This window comes from Protopterus annectens, chromosome 5.part0 (assembly GCF_019279795.1).
Source record: "Protopterus annectens isolate FY-2018-M chromosome 5.part0, PAN1.0, whole genome shotgun sequence".
In the NCBI taxonomy this organism is placed as follows: Eukaryota; Metazoa; Chordata; order Ceratodontiformes; family Protopteridae; genus Protopterus; species Protopterus annectens.
Genome location: NC_056735.1, coordinates 1,179,926,564 through 1,179,947,159, shown reverse-complemented (window position 1 = coordinate 1,179,947,159; position 20,596 = coordinate 1,179,926,564). Strand labels below are relative to the sequence as shown.

Genomic DNA, 20,596 nt, shown 5'->3' with positions numbered 1-20,596 from the left:
AGCTGCAAGAATGATATGAAATATAAAGGGTTAATTTAGAAATAATATAAAATGCTGAAAAATAAAAAGTAGTAAGTGTGCTGGCAAGCATATATAGCTTAGTTAGATTTTTGGGCATCCATGTAAAGGAGTATGTTATTGAGAAACAGTCTGTAAAAATAACTGCACAGATGGCAGTTGGAAGGACATCAACAAAGTAAAGAGATGTAAAATCAAGTTTCAGATAGTGCTGGAACACCACATTTTTGGATAATGCAAGTCTGAGTTCCATAAATCATCAAACTACAAAGAACCAAGGACAAGGGAACAAAGGACAAAGAAAGAACTGTTATACATCAGACTCTGAAAAAAAATATCATACCTTTTGGTATAAAAATGAGATGTGTGTAAACAAGCTTTGGGTATTTGCCATATAGAGCTGACAGCATATGTGTTACATGCTTGTAGATCTGAAAAGAAAAATGTGGTAGTAAAACATATTAACTGAAACAGTTATCTTTGTATATTTATTGTACCCAGTACAATACAGTAATAAGACTAGTTGATTACAATAAATAGTTAAATGAACTGTGGTATGCATGCATGTAAATGAAATGAACAGCAAGAAACAAACCGGAAGACGTCATATAATTTTTCAGCAGACATCCAGCTTGCAGTTTGGTAAAACAATGGAAAACATAACATATTTGGGAAGCATGCCCAGCTCTTGCCTCTTGGGCCCAGATGTCCAAGGTTCCCTTCTTTCTCCTCTTCAGGTCATCATAATGGTGATGACACTACTCACCAGTGCGGGGGGATACCACTAGCACTGGTAATATAGGCTGTTTCCTGCCCTTACGCATCATTGAGCAACATTCAAAAAAATGCTGCATCACTTAGCAGCATGCAAACCAACTAAACAGAGCTAAGCAGTGAGAAAACTCACACAGCCAAGGTTTTAATGAAGCTTAGCACTAACAAACAGTAGCAGCCATTAGCATGTTTAAGTAGTACTCAACACAGCACAGCAATGCCATAGTTCAGAAATTTGTTTTTAAAATTAAACATATATACTAAATTACATTACAGACATCTTATGACTGCTACGGACTCTAGCCCAGGACCTACTAAGCATTAGGCTGCAACTCTACCAATTTAGCAATTTGAACATTATGAAAACTAGTATACCTTCATGTATACTACTGGGCTACCTGTTAGCATTGCTGAGCACCATGCTGCGCTGTGCAAACATGCTTAAACAGACTGAGAAATAATTAATTACATCCGGTTTCTATTTTTAGATGTCTGGCAGGTGTCGGGTATGTATGCATAAGCACTGCTCGGCTCTGCAGCACTCCTTGTCATGCCTTGCAAACAGCAATTAAAAAATATGTAATTATGATAATTAATTACATCCGGTTTCTATTTTTAGATGAGTAGCAGGTGTCAGCTGTCTATATGTGAGCACAGCTTGGCATTGCTGTGCTCTGTGCAAACATACAAAGAAGAAAGAAATTCATAAGAATAAAATATTACACATTTAAAACAATTCTCAGCATTTCAGCAGTAGCCGGGAGAATTGCAGGGAGCCTCACCCTGTACATAACATCTGACCAGGCACGCACAACTACAGGTAGCCTCTACACTTCTCCCTACACAGATTCAATATCCCTGTTCCTGTGCTCTCCCTTGGCAGTGCACCATCATTAATATGCATGATGCACCTCCCAAGGATGGCCCGTGGTTGTGTACATAAATACATTCCACATAGGCTCCACACTGTGCCTACATTGATTTTATTAAATCCTGGGGACAATCTTTATGGCCCAAACCAGGTAATTTAATTTCAAACTATTTTTCAAAGTTAGCTGGACTGAAATTAACCTATTCTGTTCCAGTATCTTCTGTTACAATATATTAATTTTAACAGTTACAGTACAGTCTGACATGCATGTGTATTTTTTTTTCTGTCCAGCAGGACCTACTGTTGTTACATTTTTAACACAAGCAGCTTTACAAATACATTTTCAGCACAAGCATCTGTGCAAATCAGTTAGATATACAAATGACATATCATTCTTTATACAACTCCAGCTAGCTATGCTGGCGTATGTTACACATCCAATACCCTACTTTTCCTGGCATAGCTGGCAATACCTCACATCATGACACCTTGGAAAAAAAAACTTAATGCCAAAGAATGTATAGTAGTATCCCTCAGCAAACAAGATGTTCCTTGTTACTTTCACATTGCCAACACACCACTGAAAACTGATCCAGTAGCTAAGGACCTGGGAACCAATATAGACAATGTACGGTCCTTTGATCACCACCTATCGACTACTGTAAGCACAGCTGTTATGAAAGTATGGTGTCCAGGACAGGGATGTAATTGTTTCACTGCATTCTTCATGCCAATGATTGAGTATTATGTCCCTTTCATTATGTATCTGTCTAAATGCCTGATACAAATTGATTGCCTGCAATGAAAAATAAGAAAATCAAGGGACTAAGTCATAAAAACTATATAAACAGTACCAAAGCCTTGTATTTCTTCTCTGTGTCATACAGACTACTGAGGGGTGATTTCTGCCTTGCATACAGACCCTTAACATGCCCTATGTATCAGACTTGTTCTTCATTTCCAAGTCTAATGGGGGCAGAAACAACCACTCAAGAGATCAAAATCTTTTTTGTAACGTAAATAGAACATGTTGGAGAGACAGATATATATCACAAACAGTATACTTTCTTTGAATTCTCTTGTTTATACAAAACAAAGCATTTCTGTTACACTAATGAAATATAATTTGGATGAATGGATAGGAAACCATAAATTCAACTCTGATTTTAGCACTCTTGTCCCTCGTGGATAGCAGGCAGCATGTAAATGTTCTGCACACATATGAGCTGTTCTTACTTAAAATATAAGGGCTAAAAACTTCATGGGAATGTATAACTAGGCTTATAAAGATCCTGATGGATGAATAGCTTGGTGTGTATCTATGAACCTATGTTACCTAAAAGCTGTACAGACTAGAATAACATAATAGGATATTGCACTACTGTAGCTACTCTGCTGACCTAGATGAATGGGTTTTGGATAAACAGGGTTCTGTCAGTTTAATTTCTCCAAATACTTAGAGTTTTGCAAACCTTGATAGGAACAGACTCCATTCCTAAGTCAGGGAGTAATTAAAGTTCATGAAATCAGTATTGCTTTAATGTTTGATGTTATCTTCTCATCACATGCAATGTGCCCAGAACTTCCTCTTCTACAGTTCATGCAGGGTTAAACATATTGGTAACATATTTAAGTATGACTTGTACATTCTGTCTTATTAGTCTAGTTGCTTTGACCACTCCTGGAACTGTTGGAGTACCTTTCTTTTGCATAGCTCTCATTTCTGCTTGCAGATCTTAGTATTTGAAGACTTTGTGTCCCAAGACACTGTTATTACTTGGTGTATCATTTTCAATGATCAATGCCACTTTTGTTTCTTTGTCTTTGTGCATCTATTGTTTGAACTGTTGGTAATGGGTGATATCATGTGATATAAACTTCATCATTCGTTTATGGCTCATATTTCAAAAGCTTCTTGGTGGCTTCTATATTGTAGTGTCTGACAATCCCCAGTGCAACAGTCTTGTCATTTATTCTGCCTTATAGTACACAGACGCTCAGCCAAGAGTGCATCACCCCCAGCAGCAAGAAGTACAACTATTTCCACTTCTGTTTTACAGAACCTACATTTGTGTTTTTCTCCTACTTTTTCAATGGACTTTGTAAATCAACCTGTATGCAGCCCCCTATCTCAGACCCCCATTTATTAGCCTTTCATCTTTTACTTCTCCTCTCCTTAACCATTCCTATGTCAAATCTTGGTCAAAATTAAGTTTTTCCAGAAGTTTCTGTACTTGTCACTATATTTGTGGACATTCCAATTTTCTTTCCTTCTCTTCAGGCCATTTCCTTTATATTCTTTCTTTTCTTTTTTCACTTTCAAATGCTGTCTGATTTTTGTCTGCTTCTAGTTTGATTTCCATTTCTGCTTTATTCTGAAATGCTTCTAATAAACTTAACAAATATGTCAACTTAGACTTTTCTCTTCATGCTTTAAGGCTTCCACTACATGTGGATCTGATGAGGTCAGCAGATGTGTATGCAGTCCCATGACTGCAGATCTATATATGTAGCCAGTTTTGAGGAGGCCCATACCACCAGCAGACCAAAGGATATAATCTTAGTATGCACTGTTTTTTTATATATCATTTGAAAAGCATGAATTTATTTTTTTGTTTTTGTTTTCATGTCCAATTGATTCAATACCTTTTGGGATCAGTAAATTACACTGAAGCTGAAAGTTAGAACAGGAAGAACAAATGAACTGTAAGTTAGAACAAGAAGAATAAGTTGATTTATTGCTTGGATCTTATTTCTAGATGTGAAAGCATTTTTCAGTATTAGCTTGGTGGTGCTGCGGTAGCGTTGTCGCCTCACAGCAAGACGTTGTCCCATTCGATTCTCAGCTAGATCGTCTTCTGTGGAGACATGCGTGAATGGGCGTACCTTCGTTGAAGGTTGTGCGTTAGGGCCGGCAAATCAGCTCATAAAAATCAACTGCCAATCATTAGCGGACCGGAGTTCCACTGTGGCGACCCCTTACCAGGAAAAGCCGAAAGACACAACAACAAGCTTTAGTCTTCTGAAGTATTCCTTACTGAGCTTTATTCTCATTCATTCATGTTTTATTGCTGACCTTTCATCTATTCCCAAATATTTATACAGCTCTCCTGCTCAAGTTCCTTTTTATCATATTACTGTTCCAGGTTTATTGGTGTTACAACTTTCCTTTTTCAAATATTGCTTTTGCACATTTATTAAGCCCAAATGTCATTTTTGTGTCTGAGAAAGTTTTAATCATTTTTAGTTCTGCTTTCAGCTCCTCATCTGATGAACTGTACAGTTTTATGTCATTCACAAAAAGTAGATGAAATGTCTTTAAACAAGGCTGGCTTTTAGGAGTTAACCTGGACCATAGCCTAGTATCTTTAGTAACCAGCTTAACATGATAAGAACAAGACAAAACAGCATCAGTGACAAGAATCACCTTGGAATATCCTCCTTTGAATTTTCATCCCTGGGATAAGTAGAGTAGCTAGGATGGGGCAAGAGGGGCAACAGCCCTGGGCTCAAAGTGTTTTAGGGCTTGATCAGCTGATCCTGATCACTCTTTAATGTCTAGTATTGCATTTGAGGTCACACGTGAGCACTATAGCACTCCATATCTGGTCTAAACTGTAGTAACTGCTTGCTACATTGTAACAGTTTGACACAGTATAAATGTAAAAAAAAAAAACTAAAAGCTGAGCACTATAGTGCTTTGTGCAGGCAAGGTATAAATCATAGCAGTTGTTTTCTACATTTGTAACAAGCAGTTTGCTACAGTTTAAAATATTTTTTTTAAACTAAAACATGAGTGCTATAGCACTCCATGCAGGCAGGGTATAAACTGTAGCAAATGTTTGCTACATTTGTAGCAAGCAGCCTGCTACAGTTTACAGGTGTTTTTTACATTAAAACATGAGTGCTGAAGTACTCCATGCAGGTAAGTTTAAACTGCAGCAACTGTTTGCTACAGTTTAAAAGAAGATTTTCTTTGTACTAAAATTTGTTAAAGGAGGGTTGGGGACAGGGAACAGGGTACAGAAATGGGACTTGAATGGCTGGGGCTTGAGGAAGGAGAATTTGTGTCATGCATCAGCCTACCTGTTTGGTGTACCAGTAGAAGGGACATCCATTTCTTTTTTTTCTCTTTACTTAAAGAGCCGGGGGAGCAGGGGGGGGGCACTGGTTTATAGCACTGGCCAAGGGTACTAATTGAACCAGACACACTTCTGCCTGGGATAATAATTTGCCCTTTGTCATGGCTTAACTGCATAGTGGTTTGCCACTGTTTTATAGTCACTGCAATGTAAATTGATCAATGTAGGGTGTATCTTATACATCTGTAAGCTTTCCGTTATCCATGAATGTGAAGTGCTTTCATACACTTTTTTGTAATCTATCCATGCCATATTTAGATTCTTCTCCATTTTACAACTCTCTGTTATGGCTTTGTTAAACAAGAAGTGATTCTTTGTTCCATATGACTTTCTTTTATCTTTTTGTGCTAGTGCTAAAGTTTTTTTCTAGATGGTTATAGACTCTGTCTGCATCAACTCAAGTATATAATTGCTGGAAGGCAGGTTATTGTCTGTAGTTCTTAAGATGGCTTACAGGATCACTCTTAAGGAATATCATTTGTCTTGTTGTTAACCAGGTTGGTATCTGTTTTTGACTCACATGTCAGTAATTCTTACTCTGAGCTGAAAATATGTTAATACCTTTATACAGACGTTAGGCACTGCATCTAGGCTCAGGGTTTTCCATTTAGGAAATGTTTTTAATTTTACTTCAAGTTCCCCAGCTGTCATTTCATTCCTTTTCATATGGGTCATCAATGAATTACTGATTTTGTACAATTCCTTCATATGTATCTACATACACTCTAAGTTTTTTCTGCTTGCCTGGTATTTTTTTTCTTTTATTATTGGAAACATTGTATGATAAATTCTGTTCTGTTTTGCTACATTGTGCTACTTTTACTACATCTGTCTTTCTAAGGATTTTTGAGACTAAAGAAAGTATTTCTGAAATATAAAGCAACTAAGACAAGAAGTATCACTGTTAGAAAAAAAACTGAAAAGGGGAGCAGTTTTTCCCAATACACTACCTATAATATCTTATGAATTTTTTCATATACATTATTTTATTTTCGAGGATTTTTTGCTGAATAATGAACTTACAAACTTTGCATTGATTTACATTACAGATGTTAAGTAAAACAATGCACAAGGTTAAGTTCCTCATGAAAAGTAGAAAAACAGCATGTACCTCCACATCCTGTATCCCTAAATGTACAAACTCCAAGATCATGCAACCTTAGAACTAAGGACAAATATCTTTACCCCCACAGTTCCAAAATACTGCTAAACTATAACCATATTTTTGGCTAAACATGGGAGCCAATTAAAAAAAATCAGTAACTGCACTTAACATTTCTACTTGTGATATTCACCATACGTCACATGTTCAGACTGTATTACTTTAATAAATTAAAAAATGAGCACTGAAGATGAGAAAACTATACAATTTAATGTGTATGTTTGCTTATTTGCTTGTTGGCTTATTGTTCACTTAGTTGACTGAAGACAGAACCATTGTAGGGTAACATGGAAGAAGTTAGTTATCTTGTCTAATATAGGAATTTGGCATCACTTAATTCAAATAATTTGACATGTGCACAACAAGCATGTATCTGCTTGTGGCAGTGTGAAACAGAGGTTTAAAACAAGGTGCTCATAGACCTAGACAATGCAATACCCCTGGGTCTGAGTCTTACTGCTTCTATTTGTTGACTCCATACAAACTGATTGCACTAAGTAACATTGTTGTTGTGTCTTTCGGCTTTTCCCGGTTAGGGGTCACCACAGCAGAACTCCGGTCTGCTAATGATTGGCAGTAGATTTTTACGTGCCGAGTTGCCGGCCCTGACTCACAACCTTCAACGATGGTACGGCCATTCACGCATGTCTCCACACAGAAGACGCTCTAGCTGAGAATCGAACAGGACGTCTTACTGTGAGGTGACAACGCTACCGCAGCACCACCACCACAGTATCAGCACCACCTTGCACTAAGTAACATCAAACAGCAAAATCCTGAACATCAAGCAAGCTAAAAACTAATGCCTGAAATATAGAAGGGTGAAAAAGTTAACTGCAGGTGTTTATTTTTTGCAAGTGGTAAGCATCCTTGCACTCCCCTATTGTGAGGGACAAGAAGCCCTTACATACCCTGAAATTGTATATACCAGCTCTACAAATAAACCAACTCAAAGAAGGGAGTGATTGCTGGCACTGTGTTAGAAATCATGCCAGCAGTAATGTCTTAAGGATGACAGCAGATGGCAGTGTGTTCCATGACGTGTTGTGCTTTGGCCAGCTGATGCTTACAGAATTTCATTTTGGCCATCTGTAGATATACTGAGCAGGTCATTTAACTACTCATTGCTCCCACATTGCCCCTGAAAGGGACTATGTGTTCAGTGCACTTAACTGGTTAATAAACATTTTTTTGTTCATTTGTACAGTGAGTCTTTTGAATTATTTACTAGTACATAGCACATGTTATAATCTAGATTATGTGACATAAAACATAAAAAATACTTTTAATTTAAAAATTATATTGATCAGTTTATATAAAAAGATGAAGAATATCATACTTACAGGATCAATGCTTATATACCTTATGCCTCCAGAAAGGATATGTCTCATTAGTGATGACTTCAGCAGTGTCCATTTGGTCCTGCCTGACAGGCTGCAAAGGCTCCTGTTGGAATGACTTTACATGAAGAGCAGTAACCCCCTACGTTCTATTGTGCCAGGCTTTGCAACTCCTAATAAGTCCCTGTCTATTAGAACTGTCTGAAAGCCACAACTGTAGCTTGGTCATCAAACACCCTATGCATAAAGGTCTTCACCTGTGAAATTGTAGCATGGTGCTTTTCTACGAATGTAACAAGCAGATGGCTACAATTAAGTCACCATACCCACATATTGCTTCAGATGTGACAGCAAAAGCAGTATTGGCATTCATTTATGAAGCCAGTACTGCAGTCCCACACCATTGCCATCTTCTGATTGTTCCCCTTCACAACTTGGGCCCAGAACAGCCAGCCCTCATTGCACCTCCCAAGTTACAGCTCTGTACCACAGTACCATGGTCATCAAGCATTAGGAGTAAGTTAGAATTCCTCTCATGTTAGGTGTGACTAAATTATTCTATGCATAGTCCCTGAACGATGACTGAATACCTTTGGCTACATGCGACTTAAATGCTAGATGAAATGAAATATGGACGCCATCTGTTGTAAGTCATTAATAGAAAGACAAGGTACAAGTATAGGTGAGTTGCTAGTAAGGTGAGTTCTGTTGTCCTTCCTGATACAGTATACAACCTTGTTCAAATTAAAGATACTGAAATCTTCTACCACAAGAGGGATAACAGCCCTGATTTCCAGTAAGTCGTAAGAAATCTTAGGAAAAATCAATTGGAGTGGGGGAGGGGGCTTTTTGATCAAAACAAATGGAAGAAATAATTATTGATATATTTTCACTTTTTGAATGGCAAAATCGACAGGAAATATATTTTAAGTTTGCAGATCCTACAAGTAATCACTAAGCTTAATTTAAAATTGTAAGTGGTCTCCGTTATATTGTTTTGATGTTGAGCAAATGCTCTGGATATCCTTACTAATTGTTGGCATGGCATAGGGCAATTTCTTCTGTGATTTTTTTTAGGTGGACTTATTCTATGGTGTTAAAAATGTAGGGAAAATAGTGCATGAGCATCGAATTTCACTGTACTAATGTTCAGAATAATGAAGTCTTACTATTAAATTGTGTTTGATAGTACTATCAATCCCAGCTATATATAAAATATTAATTTGCCTGTTTCTTGTGTTCAGGTCCTAAAATGCTTTTGATGTTGAGACTGAAACTGACCTAGCCATATGAGTTGTAAGCATGTAACAAAGGTTTTAATCTACCGCACTGCACCCTGGAGTCTGCATTTAGTATTTCATCTGCACAATGCTGACCTTATGAACCCTGAAAAATGTTGCAATCATAGTGCCCTGGGATTAGATAGAATGCATGAAATATAATGTGCATTTCAATTATGTGGTTTGCTAAGAAAGGGTTAAAAATAACTAGAAACAAGAAGGTAGGTCATTGAAAAAAAATGATCTTACAGTTTCTGTCTCTCTCTCTCGCTCTCTTATTTTGTGTGAATGACAGTAATTGTGAAACTGGAACCCTGTGAAGGAGCAGATACGTATGTTAATGGCAAGAAGGTGACAGAGCCAACTATTCTTAGATCAGGTGAGTAATTGCACACCTTCTGACTAATTTCTTTTATTGTTAAATATCTGTTATCAAAGTGAGGTAACACAGTACTGCATGTTCATTTTACACAATTTTACTTGGGATACACATTTATCAAGACAAAAAAGAATATAGTTGTACAGACCTTTACACATCCATCCATCCACCCATCCTCTACCCCTTTTTTCCCATTTTTGGACATCATATTTATGTATTATATTGAAGATTGTATAACTGTGGCAGCTTTGATATCCACAAAGTTTGAAAACTAACCCTGTTTCAGATTTTTCTTTATTGCTGAGCTTTACATTTTGACATATCTGGAATTTCTGAAGTTCTTATTCCAAATTTTAGTAATACAGTGCTGCTGAGTATTAAGAAGTAATAAGCAGAGTATTGAGTATATTTGTCTTATCTGCGGTTGTGTAACCCCTTAAAAACTGGATTCTGTGGACTTTCTAAGTCAAACTAGTAAATACACATTCCTATGTTTAATGCAGACCCAGAACAATCTGAAATTCATCCTTGTTTTTTCCTTTTTGAACAGAGATAAATATGGATTGATCAAAGTAAAATCTTTGTGGGGATTTAATGCAAAGGATTTTGGCTTTTAAGTGCTAACAAGCCTGAAATCCTGAATCCTGGGCTTTAATCTATCAGTTTCTGTGTCCCAAATTGCACTCAGCACCATAAGCACTTAACTAGATAGTGCTGCTGGTTTACCCCCCAAAAAATCTTTTTTTAGTGGTTCTACTCAGTTAGTTAATTAGTTAGTTTTCAGTTTGTTTACTGGGTACATGAGCTAGTTAGCTGGCTCTTTTAAGTAAGTCACAACCTGAGCTTGTATAGATGTGCAGTGCATAATTAAATTTATGTAGAAAATAACTATGTACAAAGAAAATTAAAAACTCACTATAAAAAATAAGCATAGCATATTGAACTTCGGTGTATAAAAACAGCATGAAAGGATAAGAATATAATATTCAAATACAGCTTACAAATAATACAGTAATGATCATAACGTTGAATTACCCAGCATCTCATCTCATCTCTTAACAAGAAAGCAAATAAAGATTAAAAATAAATAAGTAAATAAATAAAGACATTCTAAGTGCACAGATAGTAGATAACAAAGCAGCAAGATCAAGAGTGTCAGTAAAGGAAGGAGGAAACCTTGATTTCATAAGAGCTGGTAATGTAGAATGCAGAACGCCATTCACTCCTGCATGATAAAGCCTGTATTTATGTGTGTGTGAATGTCTTGTTTAGTAAGCAAGTAATAATGTTACTACATGTGCTTTAGATGAGGTTAGCAAAGAAAGGTCCTGCGAGAAAAAGCTAAATGTTGGATGATATGTGTTATTGTGATATCTTTGTAAAGGAATGGAAGGTTACATGGAGAAGTATCCATCACTTACAGCATTGTATCCTCTGAGCAGCATTAGAATGACCAGCATTGAAACTGGAATGAACATTAGTAAGTACTGATGGCAGCAGAGTCAGTCTGCCATGTCAACATCACCACAAGGGCAGAATAGCTCTGTTGGTCCATCCTGCATTTTGAATAGCAGTGTTGAAATGTGGCAAGGTCATTATCAGGAAAGTAAATATTTCTATTCTCTTTGAGGAAATATACTCCATTTTAACACCAATCATTGTCTCAGCAGCATTGAAATAGTTTCACAGTAGGAATTAGCCTGAGAAATTGATAAGTATTCAAGTATAGTGTCATCGAAATAGAGTCATTTTCTGTTGTGAGTGGAGGCAAGACTGATGAGACGTACATCATTCTCTGTATAACCTCTGGCTGATTTTTTGGCAGAACTTGTGCTTCAGGAGCTGATTGAGATTTTCCAGCTACCATTTATGGATTTTTTTTCCTGCACTGGGAACTGCAGTTTAAATTGTGTTTAATCATAAAACAAGTCATCCACAAAGAGAGAAATCTGTTCTGTACCTATTCAGTAGCTGTTCATCAACAGCATTGAAAGTCCTGGGGTACTGATTTCCTCATTTACATGTACCGCCTGACATAGGAGTACTGATTTATCAACAGCATTGAAAGTCCTGGGGTACTGATTTCCTCATTTACATGTACCGCCTGACATAGGAGTACTGATTTATCAACAGCATTGAAAGTCCTGGGGTACTGATTTCCTCATTTACATGTACCGCCTGACATAGGAGTACTGATTTATCAACAGCATTGAAAGTCCTGGGGTACTGATTTCCTCATTTACATGTACCGCCTGACATAGGAGTACTGATTTATCAACAGCATTGAAAGTCCTGGGGTACTGATTTCCTCATTTGCATGTACCGCCTGACATAGGAGTACTGATTTATCAACAGCATTGAAAGTCCTGGGGTACTGATTTCCTCATTTACATGTACCGACTGACATAGGAGTACTGATTTATCAACAGCATTGAAAGTCCTGGGGTACTGATTTCCTCATTTACATGTACCACCTGACATAGGAGTACTGATTTATCAACAGCATTGAAAGTCCTGGGGTACTGATTTCCTCATTTACATGTACCGCCTGACATAGGAGTACTGATTTCTCACTTACATCTACTGCCTGACATGGGGGGGTACGGATTTCTCACTTACATGTGCTGTCTGACTTAGGGGTACTGATTTATTACCTACATGTGCTGTCTGACTTAGGGGTACTGATTTATTACCTACATGTGCTGCCTGACACAAGGGTAATAATTTCTTATTTACTTGTGCTGTTTATTTATTTATAACCAGGATACATCACTGATTAATATTGACCAATTTCAGGCTCAACCCAGGTGAAATGCAAAACATTTTATTAACCAAAAAATACATAAATGTAAGCAATAACAGAATAGTTCAGATTAGTTACGTAGAAAAAACTGTATATACATTCCAGTGAACAAGCACAGTGTAATGCACAATCAAGCAGATTGTAATGTACAGTATATACATTAGTTTCTAATGTGGGTCAGCCTTCACTGAATCTAGAGAGAGGAGAAGAGATTTGGAAAGAAGAGAGGTCAGGTGATATGCCCTGTGTTGAAGCAGGAGAATTTGACGTGGGTAAAGAAGTGCATTTTATGTTCCAATCTGAATTGGGAATAAGTGTTGATTTCCTTAATGTCGGTGGGGAGAGCTTGGAAAAGAGTAGGTGCCTGAGAGGGGAAAGTATGTGCAGTACTGTGGGGTTTGTTCTAGGGGTAACGAGAGTTATTATGGCTTGTAAGTAGTGCCACAGGTTGTATGGGAGTAAATGTGTGGAGTTGGAGTAGTTTGTAGATTTGGGATCCTAAAAATAGGTTAGATCTTTGTTTTATGGCTAGCCATTTGGCTTTTTCTAGGGTGATACAGTGATGGTCACAGAGAGGTGTTTTTTTAATGAACTGTCAGATGCTGTTAGAGATAGTTTGGAGTGTGGCAGTGTTTCTCTTGGAGGCAGAAATAAAAATAGGAAGCCCATATTCAAGTTGAAAAAGGAGAACTTCTTTGCCAATGGTTGCTCTGGCTGATTAGGATTGAAAAGGGAGATCTTTTTTTGGTCCTGAAGAGGAGGGAGTTTATTTTGGCTTTCCCTTTGTGTGGAAATGAAAGTTTAGTGACTGATCAAGCCATAGTCCTAGGTATTTAAAGGTGGAGTTTGTCTCTATGGAATGGTTGTGTAGGTCAAAGATAGTTACAATCATTTGCTTGGTGAATTTTCTGTGGAGTTCTAAAAAACATAGTTTTGGTCTTGGTAGGACTGAGAAGTAGCTTATGGTTTATATGCCATTGATGGAGCTCATGTAAGTCTGACTAGAGTTAGCATTTAATGTTGGTGTGAGAGTACCTGATCAGTAAATGCAGTGATATATGGATCAGGGGTTTATGTTGTCAGATCCAAGAGGATGTCAGTGGAAATATTTTCAAGTGAAATAGATACGTCTTTGGGACGCATGCATTTGAAGTGGAAGAAGGAGGTGAATGGTGGTGGGGTGGGCAATGCATGATCTGTGGGAGATGTGGAGTTTATTGATGGGAGATTGCTAAATTCTTTAAGAAATCTGGTGAAAGTTTTGCTGTACCACATTGAATTGTCTTTCTAGACAGGGTATCATGAGGAGGTTTTCTTCCTGTGAGTAGGTTAATCTCTTTTCAAAAGTGTTTGAGGAATATAAGAGGGTAATTTGTTTCTTTGTTTGAGGATTTCTTTTATGCCTTCTGATGGAATTCACGGCAATGTTGTGTAATACAACAAAGGAGGTGTGGTTGTCAGTTGTGGGGGCCTGTTTCCATTTTTTACATACTTTATCCCTTAGAGTTAAAGATTTTTGACTTCAGTGAATAACCATTCAATTTTGGCAGGTTTATAAAGCCTGTGAATAAGTGGGAAGATTTGTCTTGCAAATGAAGTAGGGTCACATAAAGAAAGTATATGGTTCCAGTTGTGGGTTGTGAGAAAGGTCCTGCGTTTGTCTGTATTTGTGTTACTTGGGTTTCTCAAGGCTTTTAATATTGGTGGTACTTTTACAGGATAGCTGACAACTGTAAAGGTGCTGGGCAGTGGTCATTTAGTGATTGTGGCAAAATGTTTATGCTGGAGATGGAGTCTGGTATGTTTGTAATAATCAGCTACAATACAGCAAGCAGTTTGCTACTGTTTAGACCACACATACAGCATGCTAGAGTACTCAGTTTTGACTGCAAATGCAATAAGCCAGTATTGCATTAACTAATCATGCCCCCTACCACCACCACTTTGCACCCAAAGCAGTTGCCCCTCTTGCCCTGGCCTCGCTGCACTACTGACTTAGGGGTACTGATTTCTCACTTAAATGTGCTGTCTATTAACAGTTCACAGCAACAATGCAGGTATTCAGACTGAAACAGTGCTGTGGTTTTTGTAAAGTGACAAAAAAACAGGATAGATATGTGATGATATGAGGTATTGCCAGCTATGCCAGGAGAAGTAGGGCAGTGGGTGTATAGCATATAGGTTCATAGGTTGATACTAGGCTATCTGCCCTAGGGCATTTATAAGCCTAGCCAGAGTGTGTTTGGCTTTCGCCACCCTTTTAGATTAGTTGACTGTGCCTCTGTATAGTAGGTCACAGAAGGTAGCCCTTTTAATGTTAGTTTACTGTACCTCTGTCAAGCAGGGACACAGAAGAGATCCCAAGGGTAAACTTACGATCTCCCATCCACTCGTCAAGATTTCTCTTGAAGAGGGTCAGTGAGGGGCTCTGCCTAACATGGATTGGGATTTTGTTCCAGAGTGAGGGGAGCCTCTGGGATATGAATCTTTCCCTCCAGCATGTCCTATTTATTTCTGTGCTGAGGTTCAAGTCCCTGGAGTGTGTAGCTCTAAGGGATTTGGATTTCCTGAGGTGAAGCATGTCCATTAATTCTGGGTTGGACATGGCTTTATACATCAGACACAGATCGTCTCTGAGTAGGTGGTACGCAACTGAGTAGAGCTGGAGTTTCTTTAGTCGAACTGCATAGGGCATCTGTTTGAGTCCCTTGATCCTCTTGGTTAGGTACTTTTGGGGTCTTTCCAGTTGCTGCAGGTGTCGGGTAAGGTACATCCCAAATGGAGCATTGTTTTCAATTATGGGCCTGATAAGTGATGAGTAGAGGGGCACAATGACCTCTCTTGATCTAGATGTGAACCCTTTCGTGATAAGGTGGGCTATATAGAAGGTCTTTCTAACCACTTTGGCAAAGTGATTGTCAAAGGAGAGATTGCTATCTACTTGGGTCCCCAAGTCCCTAATTACTTCTTCTGTACTTAATGGATTACCACCTATGTGGTAATTTGTGGGCACTTTGTTTTTCCCATAGGGGATGACTATGCACTTTTTGGCATTTAGCTTTAGGCCATGGCTCTGGCACCAGTTATCCGTCTCTGTGAGACCCTTTTGGAGGATGCTTGTGTCAGCCGGAGAGTCGATTATGGCACCTAGTTTGCAGTCATCTGCGAACTTGGTCAGCCATAGTCCACCCGTGTTAGCCTGTACCTCGAAGAAATATATACCGAACAAGAGAGGTCACAGGACTGAGCCTTGTGGGACACCACTTGTAACTGGTTTAGAGTCTGACATGGCACCTGCTATTCTGACCATGTGGGTTCTATCCCTGAGCCAGTTTGCAACCCATCTTGTGACATAATGGTTGATATTTAAGCTGGTGAGCTTATTTATGATGCCCGAGTGGGGTATTGTGCTGAAGACTTTTGCGAGGTCCAGGTAGGTTGTGTGGACTACCTTCCCTTCATCTATGGCTTTGGTAACTGTTTCAAAGAAGTTGACCAGGTTCAAGAGGCAAGATCTGCCCTTAACAAAGCCAAATTGGGTAGGATCCAGTGTCTGGAGGTTCCCAATGTCTTTGTTTATGATTTCCATGATGATACGCTCCATAGCTTTGCAGACTAAGCTAGTCAGGCTTATAGGGCGATAGTTTCTGGGGTCTGTTGTGGCACCACCTTTGTGGAGTGGGACCACTGTTGCTGTACGCCATTCCTTGGGTACATATCCTGTAGTAAGGCTGAGATTGAACAGTGACTTTATATGAGGGTTTAGTTCTTCTTGGAGCTCATGTAAGACGCAGCCCAGGACACAGTCTGGTCCCATTGATGCTGTGTTTTTTGCTTTGGAGAGGGCAGCTCTCACCTGTGCATCTGTGATCTCAGGAAGGCTACACTCTGTTGGGATAGACATTTGCTCTTTTGGGGGGGGGGGGGGGTTTGCACTGAACCTTTCTGCCAGGATGTTTGCAATGTCTGTGGGTTCAGTGTATTTTTTGTCATTTTGCACTAACTCAGAGCATATCTGGGAGTTGCCTCTCTGGTTCCTGACACAACTAAAGAAGGCCTTGTGATTATCTTTAGTTTCTTGTGCAATTTTTCTTTCGTAGCTGGCCTTAGATGATTTTATGAGGGATTGTAGTTTCTTGCTAGTACTGATCAAAGAAGCCTTCTCTTTTTGGGATTTTGCTGTATCATGTAGTAGCTTTCTCCTTGTGTTGTATAGCTTATTTATGGCCAGGGTCCACCAGACATGTCTCCTGCCTTTGGAGGAGTGAGTCTTGGTTTTATTTGGGATAGCATGCTCCATGCATTTCTGTAGGTGTCCATAGAATGCTTTTGTAAAGGATTCTGCGTTTTGGGCCGTATTTTCCACTGGCCCGGGGGCTTTGAAGGATTCCACCTCAGTTTTGAGAAGTGTGAAGTTTGCTTTTGAGAAGTTCTTCACCGTGGTTTCCTTGGCTGGGGGTGGGGATGGAATATGGATGTCCAGTGAGATTAGTTTATGGTCTGATCTTACCAATGAGGGGTATACCTGGTCATAGAGACCCCATGTTGGTGATGACCAGATCCAGTATGTTTTCCTCTCTTGTGGGAGTGGTGACCAGTTGTTCCATAGCATTTGAATTTATAAATTGTAGGAACCGTTGGGCAAGGGTGTTTGGGCTTGAGTAGTTTTCCCAATCAATGTTTGGGTAGTTGAAGTCACCCAATATAATGGTGTTTGGAGAGACCTTCATATTTTCCAGAGTTCTCATTAAGCCGAGTAGGGTTCCTGTATTTGGGAGGGTGGTTTGCAGCAGGCTACAAACTGAAAGGCAGTTTTGCCCACTGTTAGTTGCACATGGATGGTCTCCAATGCTTCATGCCGTGCCACTAACCAGGAGGTGTGGGTATCTTTGATAAATATGGCTACTCCCCCTCCTTTTGTGGTTCGGTCCGAGTTTTGGGGCCGAAAAGCATGGTATGAAGTATAACCTGTTAGTGCTGGGGTGCTCTCGGGAGCCTTGAACCAGGTTTCTGTTACTGCACAGATATCGATATTCTCCATACTGAGGAGAGTCTCGAGTGCATGCATCTTGAGGTTTAGACTTTTGCAGTTGAGCAGCATTACCCTTAGTTTTTTTTTTCTTTGTGTTGTCTATGGAGGTAGGTTTGTCTTTTGAGCCTTGCCTAAAAAAGGCACTATGGGGGAGGCAAGAGCCTTTGCCAGTATTCAAAAACCCAGGGGTGATAGGTGCAAGCCGTCCCTAGCGAAGCAACGTGGCTTGTCGAGCATGTCATCCCAGGCTGACAGACACTGGATCCCCTTTGAATGACACCAATACTTTAGCCAATTGTTAAAATTGATCGTTTTGTCTTTATACTGTGGCATCATTCTTGGTGAGGGCAAGATGCTACTCAAGGTCAGGGTCATACCGGCCTGGGCTACATGATCAGAGAGCTCCTCTATGTCTCTTTTCATGTAGTCCAGGGAGGTACATCTCAGGTCATTCACACCAGCATGGACAATGACGGGGTCATATTTGTACTTGCTTTAGAGTGACCTGAGTGCTTGTGTTATGTGGCGGATCCTGGCACCTGACAGGCAGCTTACAGTGACCTTCTCCTTGTTCAGTTTGGTGAGTGGGACGTCAGTGTGTCTGACAACAGAGTCACCTATTACAAGTGTATTAGGTGTGTTGTTTAGCCTTAAGGGCTGTGACTGTGTGGCACACTGACTTTGTGAGCTATGTGCTACATGGGTATTGTTTCATGGTAGGGGTTGCTTGAATATCTGCTTTGGAGGTCTCTGCTGCTTAGGCAGATTTTTATTTAGAGCCTCCGAGTATGTTTTTGTGTGTTTATGTGTTTGGTTTGCTGATGCAATAGGTCTATGTGAGACTGGATTTGTGGTGTGTGTGGTTACCTTCTCCTCCTGACTGGCTGTGCCAGTACTGGGTTGAGAGAGCTCAGCCTCCAATTTGGCTATATAGTTGCATTTCTCACATATATTTGAGCTTGTTGGGAGGAGGAGAGAGTGGTCTGTATACATAAGGCAGTTGTAACATTGCTTCAAGATTCCCAGATTCACCAGTTGGACTGGAGAGTAAACCCGAAACTGACCTTTGGACATGCCTGAGTAATATAGGGAACTACTTATTGACTGATCAGAAGGAACCAATAGGGAGCAAGTACTTAAAAGGAGTATAAGAGGGTGTAGTGCTTAAGTTTATTAGTGTTTACCTATGAGATTACTTAAACGAGCAAGTGCAGGGCTTTAGAATGAAAATAGAGTTCTTATTTTGAGATTTAGAGCAGTTCTAAGGGAAAAAGTGAAGAGCAGACTTTGTGGAGCCAGGAATAGTTTAAACCTGTTTAAGCGGCGCTGCCTGACGCTGCTCTGTGCGCAAGACCTCGCAAAAAGAGAGTTGCAGGGTTTTAAGAGAGAGAGATCAAGGAGTTTGGAATTGACCCAAAATGGCCAATAAAACTACAGTTTCTAGGCAGTAACCACTCCTACAGGGACAGGCAGGCTACTCAGTGTTAACCACTGCCACTGGTGAACACAGAGACCTCCCTTTAGCCCAAGTAAGTACTGGCCTCCAAGAAACTTACAAACAGTTCAGAACAGCAACTCTGTAACTGAGCTTTCTTTTAAATTATAGAAAGTGGGAAAATAGCAAGATTTTTTGTTTTTTTTGTTTTTGTTTAAGGATAGCAGAGACACACACGTAACAAACTAGTCAGAACAGTGCAATAAATTACCCCAACACAGCATAGTTAGCTGGAGCTTTGTAAAGAAGTATATGTCATTTGTATATATAAATTGGTCTGTACAGGTATTTGGGTTGAAAATGTATTTGTAAAGCTGCTTATGTTAAAAAGTGTTCCAACAGTGGGTCCTGCTGGACAGAAAAAAGAGATACACCTTTATGACAAACTGCATTATAACTGTTGCAATTAGTATTGTAACAGAGGATACTGGAAGAGAAGATGTTAAGCCCAGCCCCAGTAACCTGAAATTAAATTACTTAATTAAGGCCGTAAATATTGTAAATTACTTAATTAAGGCCTAAAAATATTGTATCTCACATGTCTCAGTGCAGCCGGAGACAAAAAGTCTTTACTAAGAAGCCTTCTATTTTGTCGTTGGGGGTGAACTAATTGCTACTGTGGAAGGGTGGAGGTTTGAAATTATTTTATGACTTCCAGAAGCTGCAACAGATCTTAGCACAGTTCTAGGTGTATAAGGTAACACATCTGTGGTAAATCCTGGCAGCCGCTAGTAAAGGGGATAGTGTAGGAACCAAAATCAGGTGACCAGATGTATGTGATATCATGACGTTTTAATCGTAGGTGAGACTGAAGTCTGACCTAGAAGGATCTCTCACCCACTTTATCTTGCTTTGCTATAGTAAGTAACCAGGGAATAGTACTTCTTTAGATCAGTCAGGAAAATATAGTGAGATTAGTTGAAACGTTGGTGTTTATTGTAAGTAAATACTTTATCATTAAATATATTTAAACATTTCATTGTGGCTAGTCTTTTAGAAAATATTTTAACCTTTGAGAGTACTTATATTTATTTGGTGGCACTGTGGCCACTCCTGCAAGCTTTACTGTATTTGCCAAACACTACCATTTGTATTAGTATTAATTTCACTCAGTATAATTGGGTACACTTGTAAGAGCCTTAGAGTAACTGGCTTTGGAGTGTCTGGTGGCAGTAACTACCTTATAGTCTGGTCAGAGGGGAATAACTAGTAAATCTGTGCCAACCTTTCCCAGGTGTGTGTGTGTGTGTGTGTGTGTGTGTGTGTGTGTGTGTGTGTGTGTGTGTGTGTGTAAATCAAA

General features: G+C 39.2%; 1 protein-coding gene across 18 annotated transcripts in view; it reads left to right on the top strand.

The window, feature by feature from the left end:
- The window catches only part of KIF1A (kinesin family member 1A), a 2,189,582-nt gene that overhangs the window by 1,188,056 nt on the left and 980,930 nt on the right, over nucleotides 1-20,596 (top strand). For all 18 annotated transcript variants that reach the window (XM_044071047.1, XM_044071036.1, XM_044071035.1 and 15 more), the window contains one exon: nucleotides 9,883-9,966. In XM_044071047.1, coding sequence (XP_043926982.1) covers nucleotides 9,883-9,966 — 84 coding nt within the window. The remainder of the gene's footprint in view (nucleotides 1-9,882; nucleotides 9,967-20,596) is intronic.